The 13,680-nt window shown below is 32.0% G+C and overlaps 1 protein-coding gene and 1 long non-coding RNA gene across 2 annotated transcripts; one reads left to right on the forward strand and one right to left on the reverse strand.

The window, feature by feature from the left end:
* The first annotated feature begins 387 nt into the window (after positions 1-387).
* LOC133311803 (uncharacterized) lies at positions 388-5,052 on the forward strand. Its single transcript, XR_009751591.1, has 3 exons — positions 388-573; positions 3,264-3,330; positions 4,774-5,052. It is a non-coding gene; the product is annotated as an uncharacterized LOC133311803 (long non-coding RNA).
* Positions 5,053-6,509: 1,457 nt separating this feature from the next.
* Positions 6,510-8,468, reverse strand: LOC133311802 (UDP-glycosyltransferase 84B2-like). The gene has a single exon (XM_061512907.1). It carries the CDS (start codon positions 8,276-8,278, stop codon positions 6,824-6,826), a length of 1,455 nt encoding a protein of 484 aa, XP_061368891.1. The 5' UTR covers positions 8,279-8,468; the 3' UTR covers positions 6,510-6,823.
* Positions 8,469-13,680: the final 5,212 nt, after the last annotated feature.

Here is a 13,680-nt window from a genome sequence, read left to right on the forward strand (position 1 = left end):
CGGTTCGATTGAAAACGGTTCGGAACCGGTTCGGGTCAATTCTCTTTTGAAAAGAAAAAATTAAACATTTAAAAAATAAAGTTATAAAAATCAATTTTGTTCGGTTCGGTTCAGTTCAGTTCAAAAATCGGTTCAATTTATAAATTAGTTTTAAAAACTTGTTCGGTTCATGAACTGGTTCTTTTTTTTTGGAGTTATCCAACCCTAATTATCTCTTTGAGACGAGTTGGCTCCTTCCGGTATCCCCATGAACTGATTCTTTAAAAACCAATTCGATTTATGAACTATTTTTTAAAAATTGATTATTTTGAGAGTGGTTTGGTTTGGTTTATCATTCGGTTCAATTTTTTTATTTTTTTTATTTTGCAGATCCCTGATATCCCATGGTATACGCTTGTGAATCATGAGTGTCGTACTTACTACAACTATGGGCCAAACCGGCACACTTCCTTCGACCGAATCCCATCGAATTTCTCAAAATCAAATTCAGTCTGAAGAAGCTATCGAACCCACACGAAACTACATTCAGCAGCATGCGTGATATTCGAAAACTTCGATCATCTTCAATTTCTGGTATTGTACCCTATTATTGTCTTCAAATACATGTTCGTACTTCGATCATCTTCAATTTCACGTCTCACACCCCCGCCATATTTTGTAATTATTTTTATTGATATTTTATTTGTTATTTACATCGTGTTTGCAAGAATTTTACTTTTTTCGAAGCTTTTGTTGAGATTTTGTGGCTAATTGATTCAGTTTCCCCCTCTCGTTATCTTTTATTGTTTTATGAATTATTTTATTTTTTGGATTATTGTTGTTTCATCTGTTTCTGATTACAACTGTGTTTATGATGCGAAGCGCTCTTACTCGTCTTCAACTCGAAGCGTATTATAGTTTATGAATAATAATACACGGTTCTTTATATGGAACTCGGTGGTGGTGCTCTATGGTTTTCCCTGATATCAAAATCGGTAACAAGAAAGGATCCTTTGGTGATTTTCATACAATTATTTCTGCTCCTTTTTGTGCTCTGATTTGGTTGTGTCTTGAGAGTTGAGATTGGTTTCATGACCTTACTGCTCTCTTCATTTTTATTTTTATTTTTCCCATTTTAGGATTAGATAAAGAGGCTGTTGTTTGCAATAGAACGGTTTTGGCAATTTCATCCCTTAGGATGAACTTACCTTCCATTTCCATCCTTTATGATTAGATGTGCCAATCCTTTTTCTTTTTTTTACCAATTTTTTCCACTGGAGATATGATGCCTCTCTAAGTGATTCATAGTTGAATGCTGGAGGATAATGATATGTAGATGAACAAGAAAGATGTTGACTGAAGTAAGAATATATCATGTGACCAACCTGCTCAAGTATCTTTCTCAAGAAACTCAGATTTTTGTAGTAATCCTAAAATGTAAAGTGAAACAGCTAATCTATATCGGGATACCAAAGACAAAAATACTCTCTTCTTTAGAACATTGATTATAGTTAGAGCATTTATATATAACAACTTTTCTCATAATTGATGCAGGTTTCCTTAGCTTCTTAAAAATGTGCTGATAGTCCCACCTCTGGTTAAATTAGTTGCTGAAGTTGTTCATTTTCTCTGCACTAGTGGGAAAGATATACTCTTGTATAAGTGTGTTCATAATGGATGTGTAATTGTAGATCTTGCCATTTATGTTTTGAAAAGTTAGTGGCCCTGAACATATTAGTTAATTATTTGTGATGTCTTAGAATGTCCCTTGTTTTCTATTTAGGTATCTATAATGCTTATTGAAACATTTGAGCTGTTTCTTGTGGGAGTCGATAGCAGATTCTCATTTTTTGTCCGCTCAAGGCCAGGGTTTCTGTGCAACAAGACAACAGCTAGATCAGTATATATTTTGAATCATCAAGTTATTGATAGCTTACAAGTTGTTCGTCTCTCTTTACATTCAACAGTATCTGTTTTTATATATAATCTGTATCCCATTTGGTTTCTTATATGATGTTCAAATTGATAAGTTGCTACACATATCTTCATGTCCTTACCCAGCGCTTATGTTTTAACTACATTCATTTTATGGATACAGTCTGTGATAGGGCCAGGGAGTAAGTGGTTAGAAATTTAGAATAGTTACGCAATTAAAGTTGTAGTGGTAGGGAATTAGCTTAAATAGGAGGAGAGGGTAGAAGAGTGGGCATTCTGAGGTGTTATCATTTGGGAACTGACTCAACTGTGAATGAGCTTCGTTGTAGAAAGGGGGAACCCTTTGTGATGCGGAAACCTTTTGAAGGAGAATTCTCTCCTTAGGTCTCTGTAATTCAATAAACACTATAGAAGTATTATTTTTCTTTTCATTTATCTGTTTTTCTCATCTCACTATCTCTCTGAAAACAAATATTCTGTTCTTTGGGTTCTCAACAGTCCTTGCCAAGTATGAAGTTCGATAATGAAATTTTCCTCTCTGTTTATTTTCCAAATAGAAAATGGTAATTTATGTAGTTGTTGGAAAATTGATGATCCTCTCTCAGATAAAAAAAGGTTATTGCTACTTTTTTTGTTTTCCCTCTATCTACTGTTGCTTTAACTCAAGGGTAATGATGGTTAAAATTAAAAGGATTTATGTGCAATGAGCATTTCTTCTGTTATGCCTGTGAGTCTGGGAAACATTTTATTAATAGAGCCAATGGATACATGATTTGTTTTTGGTTTAGCTCTTTTACTGGGGATATTTCTAAATATCATAGATCTGAAATTATCCATATTCAGTTGTTCAAAAATGTATATTATTTATTTTCTTTTAAAGAGAGGAGTGGTGATTTAAATGTTTGATAAGAATTGTCATAGTGCAAGTTTAAGTAGTTGAACTTAAAGTTCTCGACTTCAAAGACCGACGACTACCACTTGTAACAATTATACTGTATCATACTTTGACTTACTCTTATATCCAAATTAAAGAGAGAAAGAAAGGTTGGTCCATTGAAGTTCTGTTTAAAATGTGCTCAGTTTCTTGAGCAGCATTGTATTGAATGGTGCATTTTATCGGCTGATCTCCGTATTACTCTTGAAGTGAATTGTGAATTAGTGGTTTGAAATTTTAAATATCTAAAATTGTGCCTGACACATTAGTTAGTTTATGTTTTAAAATTTTAATTAAAGCTTGGGGGTGTGTGTTGCCTCATTTGATTTTTCTTTGAGATGTTCAATGGTTTGGAGCTTCTTCTCATTTCCTTATATTTCTGTTGAGTGTTGACAAATAAAATTTTCTGTTGCAGAATATGAATTGAATTCCAAATGCAAATGCTAGACCTTTGATTGATTGTATTGCATTTAGCAACACAGGTAAGTAGAACTTTATGTTTAAGGGCAACTGAATAGAGACTGCTATACTTCTCTTGTTCTTCTTTTGCTGCAATGTAAAACATTCTATGTATAAACGTACCATGTCATGTATCTCATGCTGCTTCATTGTTACATTTGGCAGAACCTCTGTATCGCCACAGCATACAGACCTGAAAACAATTATGTGTGTAACCAAGTTTTTGGTTGCTCTGTCAGCTGGTGAACGGAAAACAGATCCATTACTTTAATTGAGACCCACTTATAAACATCACTGGTTCTTAGAACAACAGTTTTGTTATTTGCAAGCTGCAAATCTCAAGTCTTAATCATAGTTATCAAATGCGGATTGCGGCCTGATGCGGCCAACCCCCAAAACCGCTATAGTGTTATTGTGAGATGCGGTTGCGGAAGTAGCGTAAAAAATATATGTATTAAAAAAACAAATTATATATATCTCATATATATATATATATATATATATATATATATATGTAACATAATAAATTATTAAAAAAATAATAACACCTAAAAAAATACAAATAATACTTTACTGTTTTACCTTAGTTACCTTTTAATGATGCATTCTTTTCTTTTTTTTTTTAGATACAGAAATAGTTTTACCCTCTGTTACTGTAACCAGGTTACTTGGTTACCATGACTTGTGAATCACTTTTCTGACAAATGTACTTTTCTTTTCTTTGAATGAAGATAGATCAGGATCTCTTTCTTTCTCACTCTCTCACAGTTTCTCTTTTTCTCCTTCATCTGTTCTCTCTCTCTCTAACTATTTTTCTCACTTTTTCTCCTTTTCTTCGTTATCTGCTCTCTCACTCTCTCTCACTCTTTCTCTCACTCAAAGCTTTGCTTCTTCGTTCATGGCTTCCGCATTGAACTTCAATACTATAAGAGAGAAGTAGAGAAGGGAAGAAACGAGCGCGATAAAGAGAGCATGAGAGGCGGAAGAGAGACACACAACAGAGAGGTAGAAAGGGAGAGTGGGTCAGGGTTAAAACCATAATAGGCACTGTTGCGGCGAGATTTGGCCGCAAATGCGGCCGCAACGACCGCTTTTGCGATCTGGTGCGGCACGGAGAGAATGGTTGCGGCGAAGCTCCGCGAAGCGCATCTAGCACGGCTTGCGGCGCTATTGCGCCGCTATTGACTACTATGGTCTTAATCATGCATCAGACATATTTCATTACTTAAGTACACTTAATATATCTTTGTAACTTCTATTATTATTGTTGCTGTTGTAACAAAACTGCTTGTAGACAAGAATCATTATAACACCTATTATTATATTATAGATATCTTGTATTTCAGCTGACTTCCAATGAATACAGATTCTGACCCTGTTTCTCTGTTCTATCTGCTCTATTTCTTATTTAATTATTTGCTTCTTCGTCAGAGATTTTTACCAGATTTTCCTTATTGTTTTTGTAGGTTATGGCAGTCAAAGTTGCATTATCTTCACGTGATCAGAATCAAATAGAATCAGTTATGGCCAGACCTCTGAAGGGCCAGGCTTTTCCGACTCCAGATAGGGGGGGTTGAACTTGTTCAGAAGGTAGGTAACAAGTATTATGCACATTATTTATTTATTAGGCAAAGGAATTTTACATGTTTATTCATTATTCGAATTTGGTCAAAAAAAAAAAAAAAAGCTTTATCATATTTGCAGTTTCTTTAATGTCTCGCTGCAAAACTTATTTGCATGGCTTACCCTAAAACTGCAATGCTTGACCTTTTATTGATTGACGTGGTAAAATGCTTATAACATAACCACTCCACCATTGGACGCGATTAAATGAACTCCCGCCTGGAATTTTAGGCGAACGCCTTTGATAGGACTTGTTCTGTAAAAAATATTATAAGAATTATAACATTTTTTTGTTTTTAGAATTAATTTTAGAGAACATATCAAAATTGTTTTTGTTTTGACTTTTGAATTTCAAAACAAAAAATAAAATACAGAAATATTGGCTCTGTTTGATAACTGTTTTTAAAAACAGTTTTTTAGTTTTCAGAACAAAAAAACTCGTTTGGTAAAGCCTGTTTTGTAAAAAAAAAAATTAAAAACTGTAACTACTTTTTTGTTTTTAGAATCAAATTTAGAGAACATGTCTGAGTTGTTTTTGTTTTCTGTTTTGATTTTTAACTTTCAAAACAAAAACAAAAATAGAAAACAACTGTTTTCATAATTATTCTACAAAACAGTTTTAAGAACAAAAAAATCAAAACACAATCAAACAGATTCAATTTGTTCTATTATTATTCTACAAAATAATTTTAAGAACAAAAAAAATCAGAATACAATCAAATAGATCATTAGTTTCTTCCTAGACATTGGTTTTATTAAGCAATAAAAGTAAATAACTGTATTATTTTTTAGTTATAAAAAAACTACTGTATCGTTTTTTAAAAATTACAGATTAAATAATAAAAGTCACTAATTGAATTATAAAAGTAACTTTTATTATTCAACCTATATTATATAATTTAGAAAATAATAATACCGTTCCTCTTTTTATATAGTATCGAAATAGGCCGCTGAATATTGTAGAACTAAATAAACAAGAAAGACGTTAAAAAATATTTTAGATGGAAAAATATTATAATATAATAAAACCAAACTTAATAGCAATTTAAAATAATCACTGTAAAAAAATTTAATAAAATAATTATAAACTATTTTAATTTTTAATTATGAAAGTGTTTAATTTAAAGGCACACTCATTTTTAATCTAACACAAATTTTTTGGGGGGAGAAGTTCCAAGAGAAGTGAATGTAATTTGCCTTTTTATTTGTTAAGACTCTTACGAATAAATCTTTAAAATGAGTGTATTAGAATATGCTTATTCTTGATTTTTAATTTAAAAAATTGTAATCTTAATTATCAAAATTTTAAAATAAAGACATTAGTTGTTGCTTAATTTTAAAACTAAACTCATTGTAAGTTGTTAAAACTTTTTTTGTACCAAACTTTCGTTAAGCTAAAGCAGCCCATTAATAAAATAGTACTTAGGAATTTCCACGGAAAAATAAAGGGTAATATTTTTTTTATCTTTCATAAGAAAAGTATTTTATCTTACACTTATATTTTTTAAATGGGTTTTACAAGAATATTTTTCTTTCGCTTTTAAATTTTTTCTCTCTCTTATTTATTATATAGGTAGGAGTCTAGGAGATAATATTTTTCTATCATAAAAATATTATTACCCAAAAATAAAACAGATCAAGTATATAGTAAAGGGTTCTTTTATTGCATAATTAGCGAATATTTGCAGCACATATATATTTAGGTGGGTCCATTGAAAAAAGGCAAATAAAAAAATTAAAAATACTAGCAGGCAAATGTTATGTCAAATGGTCCGGCGTACATTATTATATTTATTAGCGAAGTACAATGATGAGAAAACTCCAAACTAGGAATTAAACATTCAATAACGACAAGATATTATAAATTTTTGGGATCATGGAATGATGACAACATCAGATATTAATTATTGCGGTAGCAATTATTTCATCCACGAATGATTGGATATTACAGTCCGACGAGCCGCCGTCAGCAACAGCCTCCCTTGCAGCCCGTTTCAGCTCTGCTGCATTTTTCTTAAATTCCTCTGAGCATGTTCCCCCCACAATTTCTTCAATAGCTCTTTCCACTTCCTTTGTTTCAACAAAGCCATCACTGTCCTGCTTGAGGCGAATCCCAGTATGGAACACATCAGAAATGAGTTTAGCGTTGGTGGGTTGGTCGGTCCATTGTGGGTAAGCAATCATGGGCGTGCCTGCGGTGATGGCTTCCAACATGGAATTCCAGCCACAGTGTGTTAAGAAGCATGCGATTGCAGGGTGAACCAAGACCTTGGTTTGTGGGCACCATGACACCACCATGCCTTGGTCCTTGGTCTCTTCCACGAACCCCTGTGGCAGTGGCAGCTCCTCTACTCCATCTGAAGCTGCTTTTTCACCACGCTTGATGACCCAAAGAAAAGGGCGATTACTTTTCTTCAGAGCCTTGGCTATGCTCTCCATTTGCTTAGCTGATAACACAATGAGGCTTCCAAACGAGATGTATATGACTGAAGAAGGAGGGTGATGGCTAAGCCACTCCATGCAGGAGTCTTGTGGCTTCCACATTTCAATTCCAACGTCTTCGTTTTGATCTTGGCCAAGTAATGATGGAGGGACTAGCGGACCCACCGTTTTTATAGGGCACAACTCGGCCATGGAATCTACTACCTCCTTCTCCAACTCATAGAATGAATTTGCCAATACCCACTTTAGCTTCTTCATGTCATGGAACATATCTGACAATATCTTAGGCATGCTTCCAAAAGTATTTGATGGGAGGACAAAAGATGGAAGGTCTTGTGGTTGTAACAATGGCAGACCTGGTAACTGGACACTCATGTCAGGGTCCGCGAGAGTAGGAAATTGGTTGAACTTGTTGTAGAAACGGTAGTATATGGCATAAAGAGCACAGGGTTGAATCCAGAGACAAGCACAGGGGATTTTGCACTCGGCAGCTACATCTGCTACCCATGGGACAAAGGGGTTGTTGATAATGCAAGCTAGTCTTTTAGAACAGCCGAGGAAGTGGTCCTTGATGATGTTTGAGAGGTTAACCGGTCCAAATTTCCCCATAGACTCCATGTAGTGGTCCATGTTGTTGGCTTCGCCATCCAAGCCGTCAGGGAAGAACAGCACTTGGATTCCATTGGTGGTGATAGAAGTGGGGACAGTGGCTTCGTCGCCGGTATTGGTGGGAGTGGTGGAGGACTTGAACATGCGATGGTAAACTAATTCAGTGGTGGCGAGTGTGACATGAAGGCCTCTGGTTAGTAGGCTTTTGCCTAGCCTGAGCATGGGGTTTATGTGACCTTGGGCTGAAAATGCCACCAATAGAACATGAAGCTCTTCTTTTTTGTCCGCAGAAGCCATAATTCAAAGTTCACGACAAACGGTGCAAGAGGAAATGGAGAGATAGATGGAGCATTCCATGTGTGTCTATAAAGCTTACTATTTATTTGGCTTTAGATAAGTTGAAAAATGGAAGGAAAACTTTCAATACAGTACAGTTTTTCAATCATTTTATCAAACAAGGATAACCAGCCAAAATAAAATCTAATTTAAAGAGGACAATTATTATACCAGACACCAACTCCGACCGTCTTTTCAATGTAGACTATCAAAAGGAAAACATTGATTGTCATTTATTCAATATTCTCAATACATCAATGGCAAAAGAGAGAATAAGAAAAATAAAGATTAAAATCATGAAACGGGGATCCTTGTCAAATGAGTGTAGCGACAGCATCTCTTCCTCTGGCCTATCTTTGGATTCATGAAAAGAAATGAAATAATGTAATATAAAGTAGTTAATTACCATAATTAGATTGTTTAAATTAAAATGAAATGGAATGCATTTCATTAAAATCAATAGCTCTATTGGCATATGAGATGGAATGAGGTGAAATTCAATAATAATTCAATAATTTTCTTATCATTTTGTCCACTTCTCAAACAATAGAATCGACATTTTACTCTGTTTCATCGTAAAATATCTATATGAAAATATGATAATTTTATTCCATTCTATTTCATTTCACATTTCTCTATTGTTCTTATCAGTAAAAATTCAACCATAGTCCAAGGGTGTGCGTGTGAACGTTGAAGGTAGCTACGGTTGCTTTTGAGTTTAAGATCACAGGGTCTATTGAAAATAATCACGTGTGAGTAGTGATAAAGTTTCAAATCGATTAGAAATACTTCAAGTGGTGATCATATAAGTGCAAAAAAGACCTATACAACTTGAGCCTCAAGATTTTGGGTTGAGATGCGATGGCAGCCCACTTACCATGATTTGTCACTTGGCCCATTAATAAAGATATCATTTGTAAAAGGTTTTGGGCACCCTAATACCATTCTCAACTATTTGGCCGGGTATTTAAAGATGGTGATATTAGAAGGTTAATGTAACTTTAATACTTGAAAAGAAAAGACTTACGCAAAAGTTGCTCATGAAGGGGAGAATGATGTCGGGCATCACACTTGAGAGGAAGATGTTATAAATAATCAAGTGTGAATAATGATGAAATTCCACATCGAGTAGAAATGTTACAAGTGAGGACCATAAGTGCAAAATAGACTCATGCAACTTAAACTTTAAGGTTTTGGGTTGAGATAGGTGTCGGTCCATTTATCATGATTTGTCACTTGGCCCATTAATGGATATATCATTTGTAAATTTAGGCACCCCACTACCATTCCCAACGGGGTTAGTGGATTGTGTAGTGGTCGAGTCGGATGAAGTTGAGTTGTCAAATTATTTGTGTGTTTTGATTTTGTAAAATTAATGGGAAAATTGTTTGTCCTTTTAAATGACACAATTTATATCATTTCACTCTCACAAAGAGATGGTACCTACACCTTTATTTTTTTTTGTTCACTCTCTCTCCTCCTTTATCTATCTCTTTCTCTCACTTAAAATGACACATTTTTACTTCCTTTAAAATGACACACATTTTTTTCAAAATTAATTTATGGAGAAAATTGATTTTGCAAAATTAAATTCAATTTTAATCAGAAGTACGTTAGAATAAAAATTGATTTATATTTGTAAACGTGAAAAGTGATTTTAACATAATAAATACTGTGGAAATAGTTCGACCCTCTTCGGTACCAATTTTTAGAGGGTTTAAAATTTTAATTTCAGGACCTGCCTCGAATTGGACTAATCAGAAAGCAATAAACCTATTGGAATATCTCCAAACATTGTGGGAATAATGTTGACACAAAATCATTTTTAGTAGGGGTGTTCATCAATCTATCCAAATCACGGTGACCGAATTGAAAAATCGACAATTGAATTAATCAAAAATTGAAAAAAATTCGCATATTTTAATAGGATTTGATCGATTTTCAGTTTGGTTGGTGAAAATCAATCCAATGTATTATGTATTTATTATTTTCGAAAGATGGTGACTTGAAATCTTGGATGTTATTGATAGCAAATTATCTTGTTTTAATTTTTTATAGTTATTAATCTATTTTAACTCTTCATAAATTTTAAGACTTCTTTTAGTTTGAAGACTTAATTTTTCAATGGTTTGTAACTTTGAAAAGCTTTATTTTGATATAGTTAGTGATTTGTATAACTGAAATTTTAGGTTTTTCGAAAAACCGAGAACCGATCCAAACAATCCAATTTATTTGGTTTGGATTGGATCAGATTTAAAAATAAAATCCAAATTAAAGGGATCCAAACACCCCTGATTTTTAGACAAGTAATTATGACAAAGGGTATGAATTTATCTATCGGGTTACATGGAAAATAAATTAATGTTCAAAATCTTATTATAAATAAATTAATTATGAAATAAATATTTTTAAATATGAAATTTTATATTGTTCACCAAACAAATTTATATTATCGTATAATGATATATTGTCACATTATTTAATAATTTTGACTTCTCATAATGTTTATATGATCAAATTCATTAAATGGAATATCAATAGAAGATTAGATAATTGAGTAAAAAATTTATATTGATAGAATATCAAAAATAAATTAACAAAAAATATGAAGTTCTACTTATTTAAATATTAATAAAACGTTTAATTAAAAAAATGTTTTTGTCAATACTCGCAAATGGATTTTTCACTACGAAATGTTGTACATATAAAGCGTCAAAATCAGGTTTAAGATTGAACTTAAAAAAAAAATCTCATATGTTGCCAAAAATAACATCATCACGTTGAACGAAATAATTAAATACAAATAATAAACATTGAAACGTGAAAGCAAACGTATGAGATGAGATGGCATTGGAAATTTGGAAATGTCTGATTGTCTCCCTCAACCTTGCGTCATGGCCTACGGAAGCACACGGAAACTCAACCTTGCGTCATTGCCTACGGAAGCACACGGAAACGATAATTTTTTTGCATTTGAAAAAGTGATTATGTGATCATGTTATTTGATCACAATCATTCATTGATGATAAGATAAGAGAAAAATATATATATATGATTTTTAAATAAGTGATTGGGATCAAATAATATAATTACATGACCACTTTTACACATAAGAGCATTCAAATTCAATTTTTTTAATTAGTTAAATTTGTGCGCGCGCGCCTGCACTCTATTTTACTCTCAATTTTTTAATAGCATAGTTAAATTAAATAGAGGAAAACAGACATTACTTGAACCCGAGTACACAAGAATCGTCGTATAGATCCGAATATTCATCCCCACTGAACGTCCTATCTCTATCTTAGCATTGTTTTTGTGGTGGTGTAAATCCGGGCATAATGGGACCTACAATTTAATTTATATTAATCTAGATTCAGTTTATTATATATAATTAAATAGAGTTGGCTCAGGTTTTAAAAAAATATTTAGAAAATATTATAAAATTTGTTATATATGTCAGATTTATAAGACAGATGAACCTATATTATATTATTTAAATATAATAAATAAATTATCATGTTATAATTATTTTTTATATTGAATGTCCAGGCCAAATTTTTGTTTTTTAAATATATGTCAGAGTCAGACTAGACTTATAATTTGAACTATACAAGATTAATGAATCAGACCAGACTTGAAATATTTTATACGAATCTGACTTCTTTAAGTAAAAAACCTATCCCAACTCAATTTCTTTACACTCTTACTAACTGTGATCCATTGAATCTAGGAGAAAAAAAAAAGAGTTTTAGGACATTTGGTAGAGGATAAAAAAAAAATTGCCCGAAAATCATGATTACCAAGAATATACTGGAAAATTTAATTTCCCAAAAATATGACTAAAAAAATTATTGCTAAGAATATTGACTCAAGTTTACTGATTCTATATTTGATTGATTGTTAAATATTATGGGAAATATCAAATTTTTTCAACACCCGAGATTCCAAGAATATCACCCTCTTGGTGGTATTCTTGGATGTCATTTTGCTATACAATTTGTTCACAAATTAGAATCTCGTGAAAAATTTTAAAAACCTTCTATCAAATATGGGTAAAAAAATTCTTAATACCTATTTTTCATGAATCCAAAAAAAAATCTATATACCAAATGACCCTTAAGGGGGTGTTTGATAGGAGAAATTTTTTGAGATTCCGGTAAAACTGACATTAATAATTCTATTTATTCATGTTTGATATAAGGTTTTTGAAAAAAATTCACTGAATCTAATTTTTTCAAAATTTTATTTTGTGTACAATTTTTTTTCTAAAATATCATCCAAGAATACCATCAAAGGGGTGATAAGTATACCATCAAAGGGGTGATATTCTTGGAATATCAGGTGTTGGAAAAAATTTATATTTTTTTTTTGGGACAAAATTCCAGAAATATTTTAACTTACCAAATAGTTTTTTGATAACATTACGAAGAAAGTGACTTTTCAATTATATTCTTAGAAATTATGATTTCTTGATAAAAATAATTTATCTTCTCAAACACTCTATAATTTTTTGTGGTTTTGTGGTAATCCCGAGCGTTAGTTCTGGTCAAAATATGAATCCTCTATCTGACGAACTGTGAACAAGGGTTTGAATCGTTGATAGGAATTTGAATAACAAATTACAGAATTAATATTTTTTTAAATATTTTATAAAATTAATACAATTAATTGCGCACGAATATATGTAATTAGTTGCTTATTAGGGGCATGGCATTTTCATTAGCGTTTATGGGCTGTACGGTGGCTGCTTCATTTTGTATTGGTGGCATTTTCACTTTTCGGCCCAACTCATCAAGGCAATAGTAGTAGGTTGGTCGAGTGTCGTTCATGTCACCGTCGATGGCCACCAATCACGGCGTGTCAAAGTCCTTAACCACTTCTGACGGCTTTGATAGCGACCAACATGTGCTAACAATTTTATTGTCATCATTGAATTCTGGGAAATATAGCTATCAGTGGGAGAAGTTCTCTTTTACTGTAATGAATTAATATTATATATTACGAATAGTATATAATATTAATTTTAAAAACAATTTTCTTTTCTCGAACTATTAGTCAATGTAATGAAAAGAGGAAAATTAATTTTAATATTATAATGTGAAAAGTTATTCTTGCAATCTATTTTTATTGTAATTTTTAATATTATAATAAGAAAAATTATACTTACAATTTATTTTTATTTACAATTTTTTATAATTATATCTTAATCGTTGATTTTTGTTAATTAACGGTTATTATTTATTATAAATTAATAATTAATTAATAAGCTTTATTTGCGAAAATAATAATTTTTGATTGGAATCAACGATTAAGAGATAATTATAAGAGGTTATAAACAAAAATAGATTATGAAGATAATTTCT

Source organism: Gastrolobium bilobum, unplaced genomic scaffold (genome assembly GCF_033153095.1).
Source record: "Gastrolobium bilobum isolate Gb01-03AN ecotype WA unplaced genomic scaffold, APGP_CSIRO_Gbil_v1 utg14709, whole genome shotgun sequence".
Classification (NCBI taxonomy): Eukaryota; Viridiplantae; Streptophyta; class Magnoliopsida; order Fabales; family Fabaceae; genus Gastrolobium; species Gastrolobium bilobum.

Coding starts and splice junctions, on each gene's coding strand:
- LOC133311802 (XM_061512907.1), bottom strand. CDS start 8,278: ATGGCTTCTGCGGACAAAAAAGAAGAGCTTCATGTTCTATTGGTGGCA.